General features: G+C 46.7%; 1 protein-coding gene across 1 annotated transcript in view; it reads left to right on the top strand.

Moving 5' to 3' along the window:
• LOC118374565 (metastasis-associated protein MTA1-like) overlaps nt 1-18,472 on the top strand; it is a 97,014-nt gene extending 78,542 nt beyond the window's left edge. The window contains exons 14-18 of the mRNA XM_052496614.1: nt 2,853-3,042; nt 5,244-5,333; nt 5,552-5,707; nt 13,725-13,873; nt 17,739-18,472. Of these exons, the coding sequence (XP_052352574.1) occupies nt 2,853-3,042; nt 5,244-5,333; nt 5,552-5,707; nt 13,725-13,834 (546 nt within the window). The 3' untranslated portion in view covers nt 13,835-13,873; nt 17,739-18,472. The remainder of the gene's footprint in view (nt 1-2,852; nt 3,043-5,243; nt 5,334-5,551; nt 5,708-13,724; nt 13,874-17,738) is intronic.
• The last annotated feature ends 6,381 nt before the right edge of the window (nt 18,473-24,853 follow it).

The raw sequence follows: 24,853 nt of genomic DNA, 5'->3' as shown, positions 1-24,853 counted from the left end.
CTGGCTTCTCTCTCCCACACCCCATCCCCTCCCTCTCACTCTGTCTCTCTGGCTTCTCTCTCCCACCCCCCTCCCCTCCCTCTCACTCTGGCTTCTCTCTCCCACCCCCTCCCCTCCCTCTCACTCTGGCTTCTCTCTCCCACCCCCTCCCTCCCTCTCACTCTGTCTCTCTGGCTTCTCTCTCCCACCCCCTCCCTCACACTCACTCTGTCTCTCTGGCTTCTCTCTCCCACCCCTCCCCTCCCTCTCACTCTGTCTCTCTGGCTTCTCTCTCCCACACCCCTCCCCTCCCTCTCACTCTGTCTCTCTGGCTTCTCTCTCCCACCCCTCCCCTCACTCTCACTCTGTCTCTCTGGCTTCTCTCTCCCACACCCCATCCCCTCCCTCTCACTCTGTCTCTCTGGCTTCTCTCCCACACCCCTCCCCTCACTCTCACTCTGTCTCTCTGGCTTCTCTCTCCCACACCCTCCCCTCACTCTCACTCTGTCTCTCTGGCTTCTCTCTCCCACACCCCATCCCCTCCCTCTCACTCTGTCTCTCTGGCTTCTCTCTCCCACACCCCATCCCCTCACTCTGTCTCTCTGGCTTCTCTCTCCCACCCCACCCCCCCCCCTCCCTCTCTCTCTGTCTCTCTGGCTTCTCTCTCCCACACCCCTCCCCTCCCTCTCACTCTGTCTCTCTGGCTTCTCTCTCCCACACCCCATCCCCTCCCTCTCACTCTGTCTCTCTGGCTTCTCTCTCCCACACCCCATCCCCTCACTCTCACTCTGTCTCTCTGGCTTCTCTCTCCCACACCCCATCCCCTCCCTCTCACTCTGTCTCTCTGGCTTCTCTCTCCCACACCCCATCCCCTCCTTCTCACTCTGTCTCTCTGGCTTCTCTCTCCCACACCCCATCCCCTCCCTCTCACTCTGTCTCTCTGGCTTCTCTCTCCCACCCCCCTCCCCTCCCTCTCACTCTGTCTCTCTGGCTTCTCTCTCCCACACCCCTCCCCTCCCTCTCACTCTGTCTCTCTGGCTTCTCTCTCCCACCCCTCCCCTCACTCTCACTCTGTCTCTCTGGCTTCTCTCTCCCACCCCCTCCCCTCACTCTCACTCTGTCTCTCTGGCTTCTCTCTCCCACCCCCTCCCCTCACTCTCACTCTGTCTCTCTGGCTTCTCTCTCCCACCCCATCCCCTCCCTCTCACTCCGTCTCTCTGGCTTCTCTCTCCCACCCCCCTCCCCTCCCTCTCACTCTGTCTCTCTGGCTTCTCTCTCCCACACCCCATCCCCTCCCGCTCACTCTGTCTCTCTGGCTTCTCTCTCCCACCCCCTCCCCTCCCTCTCACTCTGTCTCTCTGGCTTCTCTCTCCCACCCCCTCCCCTCACTCTCACTCTGTCTCTCTGGCTTCTCTCTCCCACCCCTCCCTCACTCTCACTCTGTCTCTCTGGCTTCTCTCTCCCACCCCCTCCCTCGCTCTCACTCTGTCTCTCTGGCTTCTCTCTCCCACCCCCCTCCTCCCTCTCACTCCGTCTCTCTGGCTTCTCTCTCCCACCCCCTCCCCTCCCTCTCACTCTGTCTCTCTGGCTTCTCTCTCCACACCCCATCCCCTCCCGCTCACTCTGTCTCTCTGGCTTCTCTCTCCCACCCCCCTCCTCCTCTCACTCTGTCTCTCTGGCTTCTCTCTCCCACCCCCTCCCCTCCCTCTCACTCTGTCTCTCTGGCTTCTCTCTCCCACCCCCTCCCCTCACTCTCACTCTGTCTCTCTGGCTTCTCTCTCCCACCCCCTCCCCTCGCTCTCACTCTGTCTCTCTGGCTTCTCTCTCCCACCCCCTCCCCTTCCTCTCACTCCGTCTCTCTGGCTTCTCTCCCACTCCCCTCCCCTCCCTCTCACTCTGTCTCTCTGGCTTCTCTCTCCCACACCCCATCCCCTCCCTCTCACTCTGTCTCTCTGGCTTCTCTCTCCCACCCCCTCCTCCCTCTCACTCTGTCTCTCTGGCTTCTCTCTCCCACACCCTCCCCTCCTCTCACTCTGTCTCTCTGGCTTCTCTCTCCCACACCCCTCCCCTCACTCTCACTCTGTCTCTCTGGCTTCTCTCTCCCACACCCCATCCCCTCCTCTCACTCTGTCTCTCTGGCTTCTCTCTCCCACACCCCTCCCTCACTCTCACTCTGTCTCTCTCTGTCTCTCTCTCCCACACCCCATCCCCTCCCTCTCACTCTGTCTCTCTGGCTTCTCTCTCCCACCCCCCATCCCCTCCCTCTCTCTCTGTCTCTCTGGCTTCTCTCTCCCACCCCCCCCCCTCCCTCCCTCTCACTCTGTCTCTCTGGCTTCTCTCTCCCACACCCCTCCCCTCCCTCTCACTCTGTCTCTCTGGCTTCTCTCTCCCACACCCCTCCCCTCACTCTCACTCTGTCTCTCTGGCTTCTCTCTCCCACACCCCATCCCCTCCCTCTCACTCTGTCTCTCTGGCTTCTCTCTCCCACACCCCTCCCCTCCCTCTCACTCTGTCTCTCTGGCTTCTCTCTCCCACACCCCATCCCCTCCCTCTCACTCTGTCTCTCTGGCTTCTCTCTCCCACCCCTCCCCTCCCTCTCACTCTGTCTCTCTGGCTTCTCTCTCCCACACCCCTCCCCTCCCTCTCACTCTGTCTCTCTGGCTTCTCTCTCCCACACCCCTCCCCTCACTCTCACTCTGTCTCTCTGGCTTCTCTCTCCCACACCCCATCCCCTCCCTCTCACTCTGTCTCTCTGGCTTCTCTCTCCCACCCCCTCCCTCTCACTCTGTCTCTCTGGCTTCTCTCTCCCACCCCCCTCCCTCTCACTCTGTCTCTCTGGCTTCTCTCTCCCACCCCCATCCCCTCCTATCCAGTCTCCCCACGGGGTTCCAATGCGTCACAGCGGGAGCCCCAAGTTTGCTGTAAAGACGAAACAGGCCTTCTACCTGATGACCACTCAGGTGACGCGCGCCGCCCGACGCGTCTGTCAGGACATCATCAGACCACGCTTCCTCGCCAGGCACCCCTACCTCCCCCTCAACACAGCCCAAATCAAACAGGAATGTGAGTAACATACTACACCTCTACCTCCACCCCTATCCTCCACTCCTATCCTCTGCTCCTCCACTCCTATCCTCCACTCCTATCCTCCGCTCCTCCACTCCTATCCTCCGCTCCTCCACTCCTATCCTCCACTCCTATCCTCCGCTCCTATCCTCCACTCCTATCCTCCACTCCTATCCTCCACTCCTATCCTCCGCTCCTATCCTCCGCTCCTATCCTCCACTCCTATCCTCCACTCCTCCTCCCTATCCTCCACCCCTATCCTCCACCCCTATCCTCCACTCCTATCCTCCACCCCTATCCTCCACCCCTATCCTCCACTCCTATCCTCCACTCCTATCCTCCGCTCCTCCACCCCTATCCTCCACTCCTATCCTCCACCCCTATCCTCCACTCCTATCCTCCCCTATCCTCCACCCTATCCTCCACCCCTATCCTCCACTCCTATCCTCCACTCCTATCCTCCACTCCTATCCTCTGCTCCTCCACCCCTATCCTCCATTCCTATCCTCCACTCCTGTCCTCCGCTCCTCCACCCCTATCCTCCACTCCTATCCTCCACTCCTGTCCTCTGCTCCTCCACCCCTATCCTCCACTCCTATCCTCTGCTCCTCCACTGCTATCCTCCACTCCTATCCTCCGCTCCTCCACCCCTATCCTCCACTCCTGTCCTCCGCTCCTCCACCCCTATCCTCCACTCCTATCCTCTGCTCCTCCACTGCTATCCTCCGCTCCTCCACTCCTATCCTCCACTCCTATCCTCTGCTCCTCCACTCCTATCCTCCACTCCTATCCTCTGCTCCTCCATCCTATCCTCCACTCCTATCCTCTGCTCCTCCACTCCTATCCTCCACTCCTATCCTCCACTCCTATCCTCCACTCCTATCCTCTGCTCCTCCACTGCTATCCTCCGCTCCTCCACTCCTATCCTCCACTCCTATCCTCTGCTCCTCCACTCCTATCCTCCACTCCTATCCTCCACTCCTATCCTCCACTCCTATCCTCCACTCCTATCCTCTGCTCCTCCACTCCTATCCTCCACTCCTATCCTCTGCTCCTATCCTCCACTCCTATCCTCCACTCCTATCCTCTGCTCCTCCACTCATATCCTCTGCTCCTCCTCTCCTATCCTCCACTCCTATCCTCCACTCCTATCCTCTGCTCCTCCACTCCTATCCTCCACTCCTATCCTCCACTCCTATCCTCTGCTCCTCCACTCCTATCCTCTGCTCCTCCACTCCTATCCTCTGCTCCTCTACCCCTATCCTCCACTCCTCTACCCCTATCCTCCACTCCTCTACCCCTATCCTCCACTCCTCTACCCCTATCCTCCTATCCTCCACCCCTATCCTCTGCTCCTCCACCCCTATCCTCTGCTCCTCCACCCCTATCCTCGGCTCCTCCACCCCTATCCTCTGCTCCTCCACCCCTATCCTCTGCTCCTCCACCCCTATCCTCTGCTCCTCCACTCCTATCCTCTGCTCCTCCACCCCTATCCTCTGCTCCTCCACCCCTATCCTCTGCTCCTCCACCCCTATCCTCTGCTCCTCCACTCCTATCCTCCACTCCTATCCTCTGCTCCTCCACTCCTATCCTCTGCTCCTCCACTCCTATCCTCTGCTCCTCTACCCCTATCCTCCACTCCTCTACCCCTATCCTCCACTCCTCTACCCCTATCCTCCTATCCTCCACCCCTATCCTCTGCTCCTCCACCCCTATCCTCTGCTCCTCCACCCCTATCCTCGGCTCCTCCACCCCTATCCTCTGCTCCTCCACCCCTATCCTCTGCTCCTCCACCCCTATCCTCGGCTCCTCCACCCCTATCCTCTGCTCCTCCACCCCTATCCTCTGCTCCTCCACCCCTATCCTCTGCTCCTCCACCCCTATCCTCTGCTCCTCCACAGCTATCCTCCGCTCCTCCACCCCTATCCTCCGCTCCTCCACCCTATTGTCGAATCCTCCACCCCTATCCTCCACAAAAAAAATCCACCTTTACCTTCCCTTCCCTCTCCACTCCTACCTCCCCCTCAACACAGGTCAAATCAAGGCCTATTAAGAGTAGACCTGGGTCCTGTTCATTAAGCTGGACTGTAATTGTCCAATAAGAAATGCCATTTTCCTTTTCTGTTGTATTTTTTTTTTTTAAGGTCTTATGTAACAGCTACACATACTAACTAACCCTGTGCTGTGGTGTTTTCCAGGTGCACTGCGGTTGCCAGACGAGCCCAAAAAGCCATTGCCGTTGAAGCCGGTTGACAGGAAGCCTCTGGAGTCAGTGGTCCGATATCTTGGTGGGAATCTCATTCTCACCCATCTATAGAGAAGTCTCTAATTTTCAGTCTGCTAAATGGCATATATTAAATATAATAGTCTGTTTTAGCCAGTGTTGATTTGAAATTCATAACTTTGCTAATTAAACTCAAACATCTCTCTCTCCCTCTCTCCTTCCTCTTTCTCCCTCCCTCCCTCCCTTCCTCTCTCTCTCTCCCCTCCATCTCTCCATGGCCAGAGGCCCACCCGTGCCCACCCAAACCTGACCTCCCGCGCGGCCAGACCGTAACCACGGGCAGCCTGACACCCATCAAGTCGACGCCTAACATCCTCAACAACGGATCACCCACCATCCTGGGAAAACGCACCTACGAGCAGCACAACGGCATGGACGGTGAGAGACCGAGGAGAGGGTCAGAGGTAGAGAGGGGCTGGAGGAGGATGACGTAGATGGAAGACATTGTGGTCATGGCTAAGGCTGTTGCGATGACCATATTCCCGCCACACCGGCGGTCACGAGTCATGAAGGCAGTCAAATTCCACATGACCGTTTAATCACGGTAATTAGGATTCTCCGAGCTCTGATGCTGCTGCTGGTCTTTAGTAGCCTACCAAACGTAATAACTGTCTGGTACTCACAGCACTCTATTGTCCCTCTAATCATTCTGACATCAATGCAAAAGTTTTCGAAAATCTAATCAAACACTTCATGAGAGCCCATGAGCTCATGTTGCGCCACATTTCTATAGGCTATGCAATTGTGGCAGAAAACAGAGTGATGGCCTCTATTAAAAAGAGGAGGATCCTATCAGCTTTCTATAGGTTAGGCCTACTATCTTTATTTCTCAACTTTCCTGATGTTAAGCACATTGCTTCTCTTTACAACAGGAGTATAGCCTACCTGGCTGGCATGAAAATAAACCACAGGGGGAAAAATCCTCCATTGGCTATTTATGTGCATAGATGACATGTATTTTTTCCAGCTGTCCCTGTTTCGATACAGGTACGTGATTATGGTCAATTCTAAATCAAAACTAATCTCACACATATATTATTTAGTATATGTAAAGACAAGATTAAAATCAAGACTAGTGTGATGGGTGACAATATTATCCTATCACTTGTGAATGATGCCCAGCATAAGAAATAATACCTTTTTTTGTGTGACTTTTTCTAATCATAGTCTCACACCTCATGTAGCGTAATCCATAGGCCTATATGTTTTAAAAAGGTTTGTATCACAACTAAAGTGGCCAAATAACTTCTTAAAATGAAGCACATTAATCTTCTTTACAAGGGGTGTAGAGCCTAACTGGCATACTGTATGCAGCGTGAGAGTTTTAAGTTTGGGGAAGATCATTTTCACCATAAAATGCACCTTAATAATAAAGAATTACATGGATAATTGCACGTGCGGTCACTTTTGATAATGGTGTTTTCGGGTTAATGGAACATTTGTACATGTGTGCATTGCTGCGCTTATAATGTGATGAAATAGCCTAACATTTTAAGCTAATGGTTCTGATCTGTTTGCGTCAGCCACATTGCGTAAAAAAGTTTTTGTTGATGCTAGTGGTTGTAGTAATTTGGGATCTATCGCATCCCACAACTGTCCCAGACTGTTTGGAATATTTATTTCAATTCAATTAAAATTTAAGGGGCTTTATTAAATTGCATTATTTCTTGCATAGCATAGGTCAAATTCTGTACTATGGTGATAGTAGATTGATATAGGCTAGTTCTTTTCCTATTCGTTAGGCCTACTCATCTTGTTGGCTGACGAAAAGTAAATGTGGACAGCTCATCCAATATCTTCAATATGCACCTCGGAATTGGATAAGGACATGCACAGTTGCGTCCCCGATGTGTCTGTCTTGTAGCCTGTGAGAAAGACCTGATCACGTGACGGAGAGCCATGAGAGACGCTTCGGATTGCGCATCACACTCAGGGAGAAGGGCAATAGGCATGGATTTTTTAGGGTGCATTACTGACACAAAGGGGATGCCGCCGGGAAATTCAAGGCATTATCAAGTGCTTGTCAAATTATGAATGAGAGACTATTGGAGTGTGTACAGCCCGCGCAAAAAAAACAAGCAGAGCTCATGCCTTTCAAGCAACTAATCATCATTAGTCTCATAATGCAGTCTTACAATGTATTAAAAATCCAAACATATGTGACCCGATTCAGGAAACTAGGCATTTGTCGCAAGTCACGACTTAACAGGAGAACCGTTTGAATGTGAAAAATATTTTTTTTTATCAAAATGCGTTTTTTTTGTTGTTGCAGAAATGCCTTCTTGAACATGTGAACTTTCATGTGCCTTGATAACAAACTGGTATGCCATCTGTAAATACGAATACAATTGTTACATTTCGAGCCTTGTTGATTAAAGCCACAGAAAAAGGCAGCAACCTTCCCATTAGCTATGATTGGCTGAGATAATGAGTGGGCTGGACATCCCGAAAGCGGAGTTCAGATTGGTCTGCCATAGAAGCTGGTCAGTCTGTGTTGGTAATCCTGTCGAATACAGCTTTTTAAAAAATGGATTGTGTAATGGAGCTGCATAAGTGTGGCTGTCCACTTTCTGGAGGATCAAGTTTTGAAATCAGTGGAATTAGAGTATGATAGCTAATGAGATGGAGGAAACACCTGTCTCTGGATTTCATCTTCAAACCATGGCATGGCATTCCTGACAGGGAGACCCGTCCATGCACAATGATGTATACAGGTAAGATAGTCTAGCGTTAGCTAGCTAACGTTACCTTTTCAGATATTACACGTTTTGTAATTTTGACAGAAAGTTGTTTCAAGCTAACATTAGCTGGCAGGCTCCCTAGCTGACATTATTATTCGTTTCCCAGAGCCTTATGCTGTTCTAGTTAGAGACTAATGTTAGCTAGCTAACATTGAATATGGTTGGTTAGCTCCCAGAACTGTGGCGTTTTTGGCACTGTTTATTGTTTAACTAGCTAACGTTGGCTGGCTGGCTCGTTAGCTAACGTTAAGTGACGTGTGTACAACACCCGTTGAATATGGCCAGTGTCAGTAAACTTCTGCAAAAAAGCGTAATGAAATTGTTGACAGCAGAGCTGGTTAGGCTGTTTTCATGTTATCCAGAGGTAAACAAATCATCGGCCAGAGCGTCAAGTGTGCACTTAGAGAGCGAAACGAGATGGGTGGGGCTAAAGGTTAGGGTGAGGGTGTGAACAATGCTGAATAGGTGTAGATGGCTCTTTAGCAGAACATTCAAAGGCGATTTTCTCAAAAGTGAGTTTACAAGTTGATCAACTTTCAAATCAGAATTACTTTCCCATTGTTCTTCAAATACAGTGTATTATATACCATTTTGTAGCTCTGAGTCTCTACTTTTATATAATGTAAAAAACACAATTTCAAATGTTGCTACATAAGACCGAATCCAGGTGGTGAGTTACATATAGCTCAACGTTTGTAGAACAATTAAAGTTACATTAATAACTCTAAATTAAGCATATAGGAGTACTTAATAGAGGTCGACCGATTAATCGGAATGGACGATTAATTAGGGCCGATTGCAAGTTTTCATAACAATTGGAAATCTGTATTTTTGGACACCGATTTGGCCGATTTTTTAAAAAAAGTATAAATTTTTTTACACCTTTATTTAACTAGGCAAGTCAGTTAAGAACACATTCTTTTTTTCAATGACGGCCTAGTGGGTTAATGACCTAAGGCTCATTTCTGTGTGTTATTATGTTATAATTAAGTCTATGATTTGATAGAGCAGTCTGACTGAGCGATGGTAGGCACCAGCAGGCTCGTAAGCATTCATTCAAACAGCACTTTCATGCGTTTTGCCAGCAGCTCTTCGCAATGCTTCAAGCATTGCACTGTTTATGACTTCAAGCCTATCAACTCCCGGATTAGGCTGGCACATATTGCACTTTTACTTTCTTCTTCAACACTTTGTTTTTGCATTATTTAAACCAAATTGAACATGTTTCATTATTTATTTGAGGCTAAATTTATTTTATTGATGTATTATATTAAGTTAAAATAAGTGTTCATTCAGTATTGTTGTAATTGTCATTATTACAAATACATTTTAAAAAATTGTCAAATTAATCGGTATTGGCTTTTTTTTGGTCCTCCAATAATCGGCATCGGCGTGGAAAAATCATAATCGGTCGACCTCTAGTACTTATTTCTTTGTTAACCGCTCAACACAGAATAGCCGCATGTGCGTACACCCTCAGATCGTTTGTAGAAAATATTTACATTTATTCTGCTTTGTTCAATTGAATTCTTCATACACTGAAATAATTTAAAATAATGCCATGGCTAACATTGGTTGGCTGGCTCGTTAGCTAACGTTACGTGACGTGTGTACAACACCCGTTGAATATGGCCAGTGTCAGTAAACTGCTAAATGAACTAGTGTATCCCACAGCCATTTGACATTGCCACATCAGGACCTAACATAAGGACAACTCAGAGTATGCTATTCTGTTCTTCTGAAATAGACTACATTTTCTTCATATCATGTTTCTTTAGACCGGTCTAAAATAAATAATGGATTCATTGTGAAGGTGTAGGCTATATTACATGGATGTATTAAGACTTTTAAAAATGACTTGTAATAATAATAATAATAATAATAATAATATATGCCATTTAGCTGACGCTTTTATCCAAAGCGACTTACAGTCATGTGTGCATACATTCTATGTATGGGTGGTCCCGGGAATCGAACCCACTACCCTGGCGTAACAAGCGCCATGCTCTACCAACTGAGCTACAGAAGGACCACTGTGTGTGGAAACCAGGAGATACTAAATGTGTTTATGCTAATTAACTGTCAATTACCGTGAGACCGACAGTTATTTGCTTGACAATCACCGGCTGACAAAACGTTGTGACTGCCACAGCCCTAGATCTTGGCTAACCCTAACCCTCCTCTGGTTTTAATCTGCTCCCCAACATCTTGGATCTTTTGTATTTGTCTCCCTCTACTTTTTTGTTGCCTCTCTTTTCCCACAACATCCAACCCCCCTTTTCTCCACCCCCTCCCCGCCCTTTTCTCCACCCCTCCCCGCCCTTTTCTCCACCCCTCCCCGCCCTTTTCTCCACCCCTCCCCGCCCTTTTCTCCACCCCCTCCCCACCCCTTTCTCCATCCCCCCTCCTTTCTCCACCACCACCCCTTTCTCCACCCCTCCCCCACCTCAACCTTTCTCCACCCCTCCCCCACCTCTACCTTTCTCCACCCCTCCACCACCTCAACCTTTCTCCACCCCTCCACCACCTCAACCTTTCTCCACCCCTCCACCACCTCAACCTTTCTCCACCCCTCCACCACCTCAACCTTTCTCCACCCCTCCACCACCTCAACCTTTCTCCACCCCTCCACCACCTCAACCTTTCTCCACCCCTCCACCACCATCAACCTTTCTCCACCCCTCCCCCACCTCAACCTTTCTCCACCCCTCCCCCACATCTACCTTTCTCCACCCCTCCCCCACCTCAACCTTTCTCCACCCCTCCCCCACATCTACCTTTCTCCACCCCTCCCCCACCTCAACCTTTCTCCACTCCTCCCCCACATCTACCTTTCTCCACCCCTCCCCCACATCTACCTTTCTCCACCCCTCCACCACCTCAACCTTTCTCCACCCCTCCACCACATCAACCTTTCTCCACCCCTCCCCCACCTCAACCTTTCTCCACCCCTCCCCCACATCTACCTTTCTCCACCCCTCCACCACCTCAACCTTTCTCCACCCCTCCACCACCTCAACCTTTCTCCACCCCTCCACCACCTCAACCTTTCTCCACCCCTCCACCACATCAACCTTTCTCCACCCCTCCACCACATCAACCTTTCTCCACCCCTCCCCCACCTCAACCTTTCTCCACCCCTCCCCCACATCTACCTTTCTCCACCCCTCCACCACCCCAACCTTTCTCCACCCCTACACCACCTCAACCTTTCTCCACCGTCCACCACCTCAACCTTTCTCCACCCCTCCACCACATCAACCTTTCTCCACATCAACCTTTCTCCACCCCTCCCCCCACCTCAACCTTTCTCCACCCCTCCCCCACATCTACCTTTCTCCACCCCTCCACCACCCCAACCTTTCTCCACCCCTACACCACCTCAACCTTTCTCCACCCCTCCCCCACATCTACCTTTCTCCACCCCTCCACCACCTCAACTGTTCTCCACCCTCCACCACTACCTTTCTCCACCACCCTTTCTCCACCCCTCCCCCACCTCTACCTTTCTCCACCCCTCCACCACCTCAACCTTTCTCCACCCCTCCACCACCTCAACCTTTCTCCACCACATCAACCTTTCTCCACCCCTCCCCACCTCAACCTTTCTCCACCCCCTCCCCACATCTACCTTTCTCCACCCCTCCACCACCCCAACCTTTCTCCACCCCTACACCACCTCAACCTTTCTCCACCCCTCCCCCACATCTACCTTTCTCCACCCCTCCACCACCTCAACTGTTCTCCACCCCTCCACCACTACCTTTCTCCACCACCCTTTCTCCACCCCTCCCCCACCTCAACCTTTCTCCACCCCTCCCCCACTACCTTTCTCCACCACCCTTTCTCCACCCCTCCCCCACCTCAACCTTTCTCCACCCCTCCCCACTACCTTTCTCCACCACCCTTTCTCCACCCCTCCCCCACTACCTTTCTCCACCCCTCCACCACTACCTTACTCCACCCCTCCCCACCTAAACCTTTCAGCACCTCTCCCCCACCTCTACCTTACTCCACCCCTCCACCACTACCTTACTCCACCCCTCCACCACTACCTTACTACACCCCTCCACCACTACCTTACTCCACCCCTCCCCCACCTAAACCTTTCAGCATCCCTCCCCCACCACTACCTTACTCCACCCCTCCACCACTACCTTACTCCACCCCTCCACCACTACCTTACTCCACCCCTCCCCCACCACTACCTTACTCCACCCCTCCACCACCTCTACCTTACTCCACCCCTCCACTCCCTTTCAGTTTCCTTTTCAATCTCAATATACTGTACTACTGTAATTGTGGTTACGGATGTCTACTTTTTCTCTCACCAACTCTTCACCTTTCACTCTCTTTCTCTTACTCTCCTTACCCAACCTTCTTCCTCTCCAGTTTCTTTTCCCCCTCCCTGCTCTATTCTCTCTCTCTCTCTCTCTCTCCCATCCCCCATCTCTCTCTTTCCCCCATCTCTCTCATCCCTCTCCATCTCTCTCCCCCTCCCCATCTCTCTCCCACCCATCTCTCTGTCTCTCCATCACCCCCTCCATCTCCATCTCTCCCCCTCTATCTCTCTCTCTATCCATCTCTCTCTATCCGTCTCTCTCCCTCTCTCCATCTCTCTCCCTCCATCTTCCTCTCTCTCACGCTCTCCCTCCATATCTCTCGCTCTTTCTCCCCATCTCACCCACTCATCTCCATATCTCCTCTCTCTCTCTGTCTCTCTCTTTGTCTCTGTATATCCATCTCAGTAGGTTGTAGTGAATGCTGGTTTCTCTCCCTGTGGTTTATATAGCTCCAGGCTATATGGTGGGTGTTGTCATGGTAACGGAAGGTAGCCAGGAACTATCTGAGACCAGAGGGGTAGTTTGGTCCGGTGGGACCTCACCGGTAACAACCCTCCTCTCCTGGACCAGACCACACTCATTAGGGAGTATGTCCATGCTCTGTTGAGAAAGGAAGAGCACATATAAAAAATAATACAAAGTGTGTGTTAATATGTCCTGCAGAGAGAGAGTGATATGTGGAGGGGGAGATAAGTCAATAGGCTACCAACACTGAGTGGTTGTTTCAGTTCTGCAGTGCAGACTAGCTAGTAGCTACAGACATCTTCTCTGGGTTTGGAGTTTGGACGTGAGCCAAGTCTCCATGGATATGTGCTGTCTGACCGGCACTTCATGTCTTTCTCTCCTTCGTTTTGGAAACATCCTCTGAGCTTCAAGAAATGTGCTACACATCACAGACTGCACTACTACATGAATAACATGTATAGGCTACTGCAAGTTTCGGGTCAATCTCATTGATGTGTTGTATGAACAGAGCAGTTGGATTAGAGTCCTGTTTAGTCTGAGTCTGTAATTGTCTGTCTGTAGCAATGTCTTTGTCCTCGGGGTTGGGGTTTGTGACAAGAGGTGTGTCACTGGGTAGAATGGCTCTCCTGCAGTGCAGGGCAGAGACATGGCAGACATGAACATGCAGTTCTACATGGACCACCAGGGGGCAGGAGAGGTCATATTTTATTGCTGCTGCTCCATCAGCATAAGTCACAAAGTGATGAATGCAGCAAAGGCTTAAGGATAGACTACATAGTGTGGCTGTGTGCATTTGCCATGCGTGTGTGTTTGTGTGTGAATTAATATCCCTCTGTCCTCTGCTAGGAACAAAGCCCAAAGCCCCACAGTGGGACATCATGGCCAAGAGAACAGCTGAGCCAGGCAGGACCGCTTCTGCCCCCATGCAGCAGGATGAGGTACATGAACTGGACTGACTGACCACAACAGGCACCTCACTACAACCTTCATATAAGGTAGGAAACCTCTCATTCAAGGACGAATTGATTGATTTGACGTATTACAGACACTCACGCATGACTGTAAGTCGCTTTGGATAAAACCGTCTGCTATATGGTATATTATGTAAGGCATAAACGGCGACGTTCTGTACATTACCTTGGAAATAATGAACGGCGCTTCATCCCTTTGCAGAGTTAATTGTTCCAAGGTAATGTACAGAACTGAGGTGTTTATCCAGCACAGTTGCCAAAGAAAACAATACTAAAGCACACATTTACCAGTAGAGATAACTCATACTTTCTCATGTTTTGGTTGCTAGAGATGTTAGTTTGATTGATTCGATATTTATGAATGCGACCCAGTTGTTTGTTCTATATGTTCAATACAGTTACTACAAAGATACAGGCGTCCTTCCTTACTCAGTTCCCGGAGAGGACGGAAACCGCTCAGGGATTTCAACATGAGGCCAATAGTGATTTTAAAACGGTTACAGAGTTTAATGGCTGTGATAGGAGAAAACAGGATGGATCAAATCAACATTGTAGTTACTCCACAATAGCCTAGTGGTTAGAGCATTGGACTAGTAAACGGAAGGTTGCAAGATCGAATCCCTGAGCTGACAAGGTAAAAATCTGTCGTTCTGCCCCTGAACAAGGCAGTTAACCCACTGTTCCTATGCCGTCATTGAAAATAAGAATTTGTTCTTAACTGACTTGCCTAGTTAAATAAAGGTAAAATAAAATATGAACCTAAATGACAGAGTGAAAAGAAGGAAGCCTGTACAGAATAAAAAATATTCCAAAACATGCATCCTGTTTTCAATCAATCTTAGGGATAGCCCCATTTTTTTCAATTTTGGCCGAAATGACATACCCAAATCTAACTTGCCTTTAGCTCAGGCCCTGAAGCAAGGATATGCATATTCTTGGTACCATTTGAAAGGAAACACTTTGAAGTTTGTGTATATGTGAATTGAATGTAGGAGAATATAACACAATAGATCTGATAGAAGAAAATACAAAGAAAAAACCAACCAGTGTTTTTTTACCACCATCTTTGAAATGCAAGAGAAAGGCCACTGTTATAGCCATCACTCTGAATGTAATTCTAATAGTGTCCACAAGACAGCAGTGTATGTGCAACATTTCAGATGGATAACTTGGAGTATGACTGATCCACAAGACTTTTAGTGTGAAGTCCCCGGCTACATTTGGGCAAATTGTAAAGAAGACATTCACATTCATATTCCATTTTTCTGCAAGAATATCATCAAATCTGTATACTTGGACTTTGATTTAGCTTTCTATTAGTAGCCATATTATAAGTTCAACATTTGCAAAACAACCAGTTTTCATAACTTCATAACTCTGAATATCCTTATAATTTTTGTCCAAAATTAAAAGGCATGCTGTTAGAAGGTTAGAAGCTACATTTTACGACATGTACACAGTTTTAGGATAAAGCCCAGCTCATTGGCCCGTAAAGCCCAGCTCATTGGCTATCTAGCTAGCTTTGTTTGACCCCGATTGTTGCTTATTTCACAAAGATACAGTCGTTCAAGAGATGGCCGTCCGCGTCATCGGTGTGCCATGAAGGCGTCGCTCTCTGACCAAATATGGTGTCCTATAGGATATACTACACCCCTAATGAAATAGTGAAGTCTTGCTACCTTCTAGGATCTCTGAGGAATAGACAACGAACGTGATTAGACTCATTCAAACAATGTTTAGAGTGAGATTTTCACAGATTCCTTTGAAATACAAAATCAATCGTGCGTGCTATATGGACCTTTTTAGGATATGAAAAAGGATGTTATTTAACAAAACAACACTTTATGTTATCTCTGGGGCCCTTTGGATGATAAATCAGAGCAAGATTTCAGAATGTAAGTACACATTTCACCTTCAGAGGTGAATTTATCAAAACTATCGCGGTGAAAAAATGGTTTTGTTGTTAGGAGTCCTCCTCAAACAATAGCATGGCGTTTTTTTCTCAGTAATAGCTACTGTAAATTGGACAGTGCAGTTATATTAACATATAACCTTTCAGCCGATAATTTGTTGTTTCTCTAAAATCTGAGATCTTGACACAACGCGCTGCATGATTTACAACTGTCCCGTTGACAGGATGACGATCTGTGGTGTAATGAAGTGATAATACCAGAGCATATAACGTTTTGGGTGTTGTTAGGCCCGATCACTTTATACAACGGGTTACCAACCTATTTAAATAATGATTGACATATTTTTATTTATTTATTGAAATGAATTTAGTCATACTATTTCATCCTTCCACAAGATACAGTCCCGATATCTAGGGTCGATACCCAAGCCGGCTGGTCGTTCGATCTATCGGTTCGGTTGCCAGAGACGCGACCCAGTCGTTCAGTCTTTTTGTTCTGTATCTATGGACGCGACCCTGTTGTTTGTTCTAAATGTTTCCATACTGGCTACATTCTTATCCCTTGTTTGCTAGCTAGCCAACTACGGCTAACTTACAGTCACGTCAAGAAGTTCAGCCGGAATAACAGCAAAGTAGCTGCATTTGCAGCTGCACTACAAATACCTAGGTGTCTGGTTAGACTGTAAACTCTCCTTCCAGACTCACATTAAGCATGTCCAATCCAAAATGAAATGTAGAATTGGCTTCCTATTTCGCAACAAAGACTCCTTCACTCATGCCACCAAACATACCCTTGTAAAACTGACTATCCTACCGATCCTTAACTTTGGCGACGTCATTTACAAAATATACCCCAAAACTCTACTCAGCAAACTGGATGTAGCCTATCACAGTGCCATCCGTTTTATCACCAAGCCCCATATACTACCCACCACTGTGACCTTTATGCTCTCGTCGGCTGGCCCTCACTACATATCCGTCGCCAAACCCACTGGCTCCAGGTCATCTATATGCTTTGCTAGGTAAAGCTCCGCCTTATCTCAGCTCACTGGTCACCATAGCAACACCCACCCATAGCACACGCTCCAGCAGGTATATTGCACTGGTCATCCCCACAGCCAACACTTTCTTTGGCCGCCTTTCCTTCCAGTTCTGTTGCCAATGACTGGAACGAATTGCAATAATCTCTGAAGCTGGAGTCTTATATCTCCCTCTCTAACTTTAAACATCAGCTGTCAGAGCAGCTTACTGATCACTGTACCTGTACACTGCCAATCTTTAAATAGCACACCCAACTACCTCACCCCATATGCACACATATCACTCCAGTATGAATGCTAAATTGTAATTATTATTATTATTGTAATTATTTTATTACCTTTTTTCAATTGACATTTCTTTGTTTATATCCATAAAAATGATGCCAGCTGATTCATGATTTTGACTGGCTGAGAAATGCTGCCTGTCCGTGTGTCTCGTCCAGACACGTTCATTACTATGGGGCAACTGGAGATCAAATTTGAACATTGAAACAATTTTGCAAATGTCGGAGAGACAGACAGCAAGGTTCATACAAATCTCTGCTGTTGAAAACTACATGTTAGTCTAAAATAAATTAGAGATAATGTCTAGGGTTATAGTGGAGATCAAGTTTATAAATTGCCTGGCTGGGCTGATGAGACAGTGGATTGCGCAGTCAGATGGAACAGGGTAAATAGGCATTTTAACGTCATAGATTTAGCCGGTGGTAACTTGTGGAATAGACACCGGCTGGAATGCGGTTTTAACCATCATTCAGGATTAGAACCACCCGTTGTATATTATATATTAAGATGCATTTGTCCATATGGGCTTATAAAATACTAGATATTCCAAAAGTATTCAATTAACAGTGTGTTAAATAATACAGTATTGTGCACTACAATCATATAGTGGATTATTAAGTCTCAACCCTCTTCTTGTGTTTTCTTACCCCAGGTAAATGAAATGGGAAGGCATTTTTCCACATCCAAAGATGGAGTTGGGGGGGATTTGAGTGGAGCAGGGCTGGAGGCCGCAGCACCATCAATGATTGGCCACCATCTCACACAATCAGCATGAGCCTGCAAACTGTCAAAGACCAACCAACCAATTGTCTTTTGGAATGGAAGGAATAGAACTAAGGCTGTGGCCTATCAGAAGACTGCCTGACTGTACAGGACTGTGTTTATTACTTAACCTTTCTTGTTATTACTGTCATTACTGTAATTATTATTATCGTTATTATTTTGTTTATTTTTTGTTTAATTTTTTTTACCAACTATAACCCGAAGCTTAAGTTTAATTGTTGATAATAAAAATAAAAATAAAGATTAAACTTAGTTTCATGAAAACTGCTTTCGTTGTTGCGTGGAAAACCCCTGTGGAAAAGGGTGAAAGAAGGACCGTCTGTATTGTAATATAAGCCACTTGCATCTTTTTTTAACAGGTTTATTAAACATATGGCAAGGAGATGAACATTAATTTCAATGACATAAGTATACTTTCTTGGTTATTTTTATTATTATTTTGAAATCTTCAAGAGGATTCTGATTCTGTTTTGTGAGCAGGCCCGACCCTATTTGACCAGAGAGGTTTAACTTATTGAGAAAAACTGAAACATGCTGTTTTTTCTACCTTTTTCACAAGTAATGCATCTATGCTTCAATGATGTAATTAAAATGATAATAGATTTTTTTCGCCTTGTGTGGGATTACTGTTCTGGTTCTGGAACTGCTATATGGCGTCCCAAATGGCACCCTAAACCCTATATAGTGCACTCGTTTTGACCGTGGCTCTGGTCAAAAGTAGTGCACTATATAGGGCTCACAGGGTTCTGGTCAAAAGTAGTGTACTATATATGGAATATGATGACATTTGGGACGCATCCCTATATGAGGTGCTATGAGTGGTGGTGATGTCAATGCTTGTGTTAACAGAAATACAACAGCTAGAGGTTTTGCCCTGCCCCCTCTCTCCTAAACCACTTCCAGGTCCCGCAGGTTCTGTTGATGACAGATTTTTTAGAGACCAGGCTGTATGTCAGGTTCAGGGTATGGGTCAATTCCATAAGAGCTGTTTTTACCTGGTGAAGTCAATGCTAAGGCCGAGTCCAAGTTTACTTTTTTTAAAACCTTTATTTAACTAGGCAAGTTAAGAAGAAATGGTTATTTACAATGACGACCTACCCCGGCCAAACCATAACCCGGATGACGTTGGGCCAATTGTGTGCCGCCCTATGGGACTCCCAATCACGTCCGGTTGTGATACAGCCTGGAATCGAACCAGGGTCTGTAGTTAAGCCTCTAGCACTGAGATGCAGTGCCTTAGATCGCTGCGCCACTCAGGAGCCAAACGTGGAATACAGTTGAAGTCGGAAGTTTACATACACCTTAGCCAAATACATTTAAACTCAGTTTTTCACCATTCCTGACATTTAATCCGCTCTGGATAAGAGCGTCTGCTAAATGACTTAAATGTAAATGTAATCCTTGCAAAAATTCCCTGTCTTATGTCAGTTAGGGTCACCACTTTATTTTAAGAATTTGAAATGTCAGGATAATAGTAGAGAGAATGATTTATTTCAGCTTTTATTTCTATCATCACATTTTCAGTGGGTCAGAAGTTTACATACACTCAATTAGTTTTTGGTAGCATTGTCTTTAAATTGTTTAACTTGGGTCAAACGTTTCAGTTTGCCTTCCACATCCTTCCCACAATAAGTTGGGTGAATTGTGGCCCATCCCTCCTGACAGAGCTGGTGTAACTGAGTCAGGTTTGTAGGCCTCTTTGCTCCCACATGCTTTTTCAGTTCTGCCCAGAAATGTTCTATAGGATTGAGGTCAGGGCTTTGTGATGGCCACTCCAATACCTTGACTTTGTTGTCCTTAAGCCATTTTACCACAACATTGGAAGTATGCTTGCCGTCATTGTCCATTTGGAAGAGCCATTTGCAACCAAGCTTTAACTTCCTGACTGATGTTTTGAGATGTTGCTTCAATATATCCACATAATTGTTCTTCCCTCACGATGCCATCTATTTTGTGAAGTGCACCAGTCCCTCCTGCAGCAAAGCACCCCCACAACATGATGATCCCACCCCCATGCTTCACGGTTGGGATGGTATTCTTCAGCTTGCAAGCCTCCCCTTTTTTCCTCCAAACATAACGATGGTCATTATGGCCAAACGGTTCTATTTTTGTTTCATCAGACCAGGGGACATTTCTCCAAAAAGTATGATCTTTGTCCACATGTGCAGGTGCAAACTGTAGTCTGGCTTTTTAATGGTGGTTTTGGAGCAGTGGCTTATTCCTTGCTGAGCGGCCTTTCAGGTTATGTCGATATAGGACTTGTTTTACTGTGGATATAGATAATTTTGCACCTGTTTCCTCCATCATTTCACAAGGTCCTTTGCTGTTCTGGGATTGAGTGTCTGTGTCTGCCACAGTCTCCTGTCTCAGCCTCCAGTATTTATGCTGCAGTAGTTTGTGTCGGGGGTCTAGGGTCAGTTTGTTATATCTGGAGTACTTCTCCTGTCTTATCCGGTGTCCTGTGTGAATTTAAGTATGCTCTCTATAATTCTCTCTTTCTTTGTCTCTCTCTGACTGAGGACCTGAGCCCTAGGACCATGCCTCAGGACTATCTGGCATGATGACTCCTTGCTGTCCCCAGTCCACCTGGCCGTGCTGCTGCTCCAGTTTCAACTGTTCTGCCTGCGGCTATGGATTCCTGACCTGTTCACCGGACGTGCTACCTGTCCCAGACCTATTATTTGACCATGCTGGTCATTTATGAACATTTGAACATCTTGGCCATGTTCTGTTATAATCTCCACCCGGCACAGCCAGAAGAGGACTGGCCACCCCTCATCGCCTGGTTCCTCTCTAGGGTTCTTCCTAGGTTTTGGCCTTTCTAGGGAGTTTTTCCTATCCACCGTGCTTCTACACCTACATTGCTTGCTGTTTGGGGTTTTAGGCTGGGTTTCTGTACAGCACTTTGAGATATCAGATGATGTACGAAGGGCTATATTAATAAACTTGATTTGATTTTGATTTGATCTCTTGGTCCCATGGTGTTTATACTTCCGTACTATTGTTTGTACAGATTGTGGTACCTTCAGGCATTTGGAAATTGCTCCCAAGGATGAACCAGACTTGTGGTCTACAATTTTTTTTCTGAGGTCTTGGCTGATTACTTTTGATTTTCCCATGATGTCAAGCAAAGAGGCACTGAGTTTGAAGGTAGGCCTTGAAATGTATCCACAGGTACACCTCCAATTGACTCATGATGTCAATTGGCCCATCAGAAGCTTCTAAAGACATGAAATTATTTTCTGGAGTTTTCCAAGCTGTTTAAAGGCACCGTCAACTTAGTGTATGGAATCTTCTGATCCACTGGAATTGGGATACAGTGAATAATAATTTAAATAATCTGTAAACAATTGTTGGAAAAATTACTTGTCATGCACAAAGTAGATGTCCTGACCAACTTGCCAAAACTATAGTTTGTGGAGTGGTTGAAAAACTAGTTTTAATGACTCCAACCAAAGTGTATGTAAACTTCTGACTTCAACTGTATATATATATTTTTTATGTATCCATTATTTTACCAGGTAAGTTGACTGAGAACACATTCTCATGTACAGCAACGACCTGGGGAATAGTTACAGGGGAGAGGAGGGGGATGAATGAGCCTATTGTAAACTGGGGATTGTTAGGTGACCTTGGGTCACCTAGGTTAACACCCCTACTCTCACCATAAGTGCCATGGGATCTTTAATGACCTCAGAGAGTCAGGACACCCGTTTAACATCCCATCCGAAAGACCACCCTACACAGGGCAGTATCCCCAATCACTGCCCTGGGGCATTGGGATATTTTTTAGACCAGAGAAAATAGTGTCTCCTACTGGCCCTCCAACACCACTTCCAGCAGCATCTGGTCTTCCATCCAGGGACTGACCAGGACCAACACTGCTTAGCTTCAGAAGCAAGCCAGTATTGGTATGCAGGGTGGCATGCTGCTGGAATATAGTACTTCCAGAAGTCTAGCCCTGCCCCCTCCAAAATCAATGTTGCCTTGGCGGTCACCTAATGTCTAATTTGTCTGTGTGAAGGAGAAAGACAGAGGTTCTGTTCTGTCTTTGACAGTTGTAGAGATGAGGTTGTAATTCAAGTTTCTCTGAAATTAAATGAACAGCTAAACTCTGCATTCTCTGGTAAAGTGACTATTATTTGTGGATGGGGTACCTCTGCTTTTAACACCTGGTATTCCTATACTGTTCACCCAGCAGACAACTAAAATATTCATATTTTAAATATGCCTGAACACAGAATGACAAAATGAAGCGTTCGACTGGGACCTTACAGCCAAACTGCAGGCGCGCGCAGTGGTACCGAGGCTGCCGTGCAGCTCCCCCTCTAGAGCAGTGGTCTCCAACCCGTCAATCGCGATCGACTGGTCGATCTCCACAAACATTTCTGTAAAAAACCCAACGATAAAGCCTTGTGTTCCTATTTTCTGTCTATGTCCGTTGTGTGTAGGTGCACCCGATTCAGCTGCTCTGCGCGCGGGTTGGCGAAATGTTGCTATTTTGAACCATTTCATGTGTCTGAAGCACAAACGCTGTTTTCCGGGCGGGCCCAGAGAGCAAATCAAGTGCATTATATATTACCGCTGGCCAATCGGATGGCACAGATGACGGTGTCTGCAATAAAGAAGCAGGCATTAAAGAAAGCTACAGCAAAGTTGATAATGTGAGATTTGAAAACGTTTAAAACCACGACTAGAGAGAGACTGTCAACAAATACAGCAAAGAGATGCTGTTTTTTATGAGTGTCGAGGAATATTTCACTTTCTCTGCTCATAGGAGTAACACCAGTAATTTGTACACGAGGCAGAAATAACGACTCCAGTTTCGCCATGAGCTAAAAGACTCCCTTTTTGGTCTGCGGAGGAAAGAGAGAGCAGAGCAGTCTGCTGCTGCTCTCTCCCTTCGCTGATACCGACCATCAGATACAGGCACCATCAGCCTAGTAAAATAAAAATACAAAGCTAATTATGTAAATGTATGCTCACTCAGCTGTGCTTCACAAGTAATACAATAACTGATATATTACCGGTGTGATCATACAGTCTGCATCAAATTTAGATTTAATTTAGACAAAATAATAATTATGGCACGAACAACAATGCATTGGCATGGCAATTCAAGCAAAGCCGGCTTGCATTTTGACTCAAGAGATCTTGACTCAGAAAAGGTTGGTGACCACTGTTCTATAGTTTTCCCTGTTAACACTATCAACGTTTCCCTTCCCTTTATTCTGCCAATCGTAACACTCAATATTAGCCACTTTAAATACAACATACCGAAACCAAACAAACTATGCAACAGCATTTGGTTGTAGGCAGAACGCATCGGAGAAGGAGTCTATTGCATTGACAGGAACTACTCAGCCAGTACTCTACACAGACTGGTGCAGCATAAACAATCAGAGCTGCAGCAGGCCTATATGCAAATAGACCATTCCTATATATGATCTGTGCCATTTACTTTACACTGGCCTGTGTTTACAGCATTAGCGGTCGTGAGTAGAAGCGCTTCTGCATTTAACCCAACCCCTCTGAATCAGAGAGGTGCGGGCTGCCTTAATCGACATCCATGTCTTCCGCACAAGGAGAACAGAGGGGCAGAAGACGTGGATATCGATTAAGGCAGCCATCCGCACCTCTGATTCAGAGGGGTTGGGTTAAATGTGGAATACACATTTCAGTTGAAGGCATTCAGTTGTACAACTGACGAGGATACGGTCCAAACACTTAAAATACACACCCTATTCCCTCAATTTAAGTGGACACTTCTGATGACTCTTGTAACGCGCAAGGGAAGCCCCATATACTACCCACCACTGCGACCTGTATACTCTCGTCGGCTGGCCCTCGCTTCATATTCGTCGCCAAACCCACTGGCTCCAGGTCATCTATAAGTCTTTGCTAGGTAAAGCCCCACCTTATCTCAGCTCACTGGTCACCATAGCACACGCTCCAGCAAGTATATTTCACTGGTCACCCCCAAAGCCAACTCCTCTTTGGCCACTTTTCCTTCCAGTTCTCTGCTGCCAATGACTGGAACGAATTGCAAAAATCACTGAAGCTGGAGACTCATATCTCCTTCACTAACTTTAAGCATCAGCTGTCAGAGCATCTTACAGATCATTGCACCTGTAAATAGCCCACCCAACTACCTCATCCCCATATTGTTTTTTTTCTCTGTTGCACCCCAGTATCTCTACTTGCACATTCATCTTCTGCACATCTATCACTGGGATTTGATGGGAAATGATGTAAATATATCACTAGCCACTTTAAACAATGCTACCTTATATAATTTTACTTACCCTACATTATTCATCTCATATGCATACGTATATACTGTACTCTACATCATCGACTGCATCCTTATGTAATACATGTATCACTAGCCACTTTAACTATGCCACTTTGTTTACTTTGTCTACATACTCATGTTTACTTTGTCTATATATACTGTACTCGATACCATCTACTGTATGCTGCTCTGTACCATCACTCATTCATATATCCTTATGTACATATTCTTTATCCCCTTACACTGTGTATAAGACAGTAGTTTTGGAATTGTTAGTTAGATTACTTGTTGGTTATCGCTGCATTGTCGGAACTAGAAGCACAAGCATTTCGCTACACTCGCATTAACATCTGCTAACCATGTGTATGTGACAAATAAAATTTGATTTGATTTGTTTAATTGCTCAATTGTAATTATTTTGCCTCTATGGCCTATTTATTGCCTTACCTCCCTAATCTTACTTCATTTGCACACACTGTATATAGACTTTTCTATTGTGTTTTTGACTGTATGTTTGTTTATTCCATGTGTAACTCTGTGTTGTTTGTGTTGCACTGCTTTGCTTTATCTTGGCCAGGTCGCAGTTGTAAATGAGAACTTGTTCTCAACTGGCCTACCTGGTTATATAAAGGTGAAATAAAAAGGATTGTGATGGGGCATAAGATGAGGGTGTGTCTTTTAAGTGTTTG

Source organism: Oncorhynchus keta, chromosome 35, assembly GCF_023373465.1.
Source record: "Oncorhynchus keta strain PuntledgeMale-10-30-2019 chromosome 35, Oket_V2, whole genome shotgun sequence".
Classification (NCBI taxonomy): domain Eukaryota; kingdom Metazoa; phylum Chordata; class Actinopteri; order Salmoniformes; family Salmonidae; genus Oncorhynchus; species Oncorhynchus keta.
This window is presented reverse-complemented; position numbering and strand designations above follow the sequence as displayed.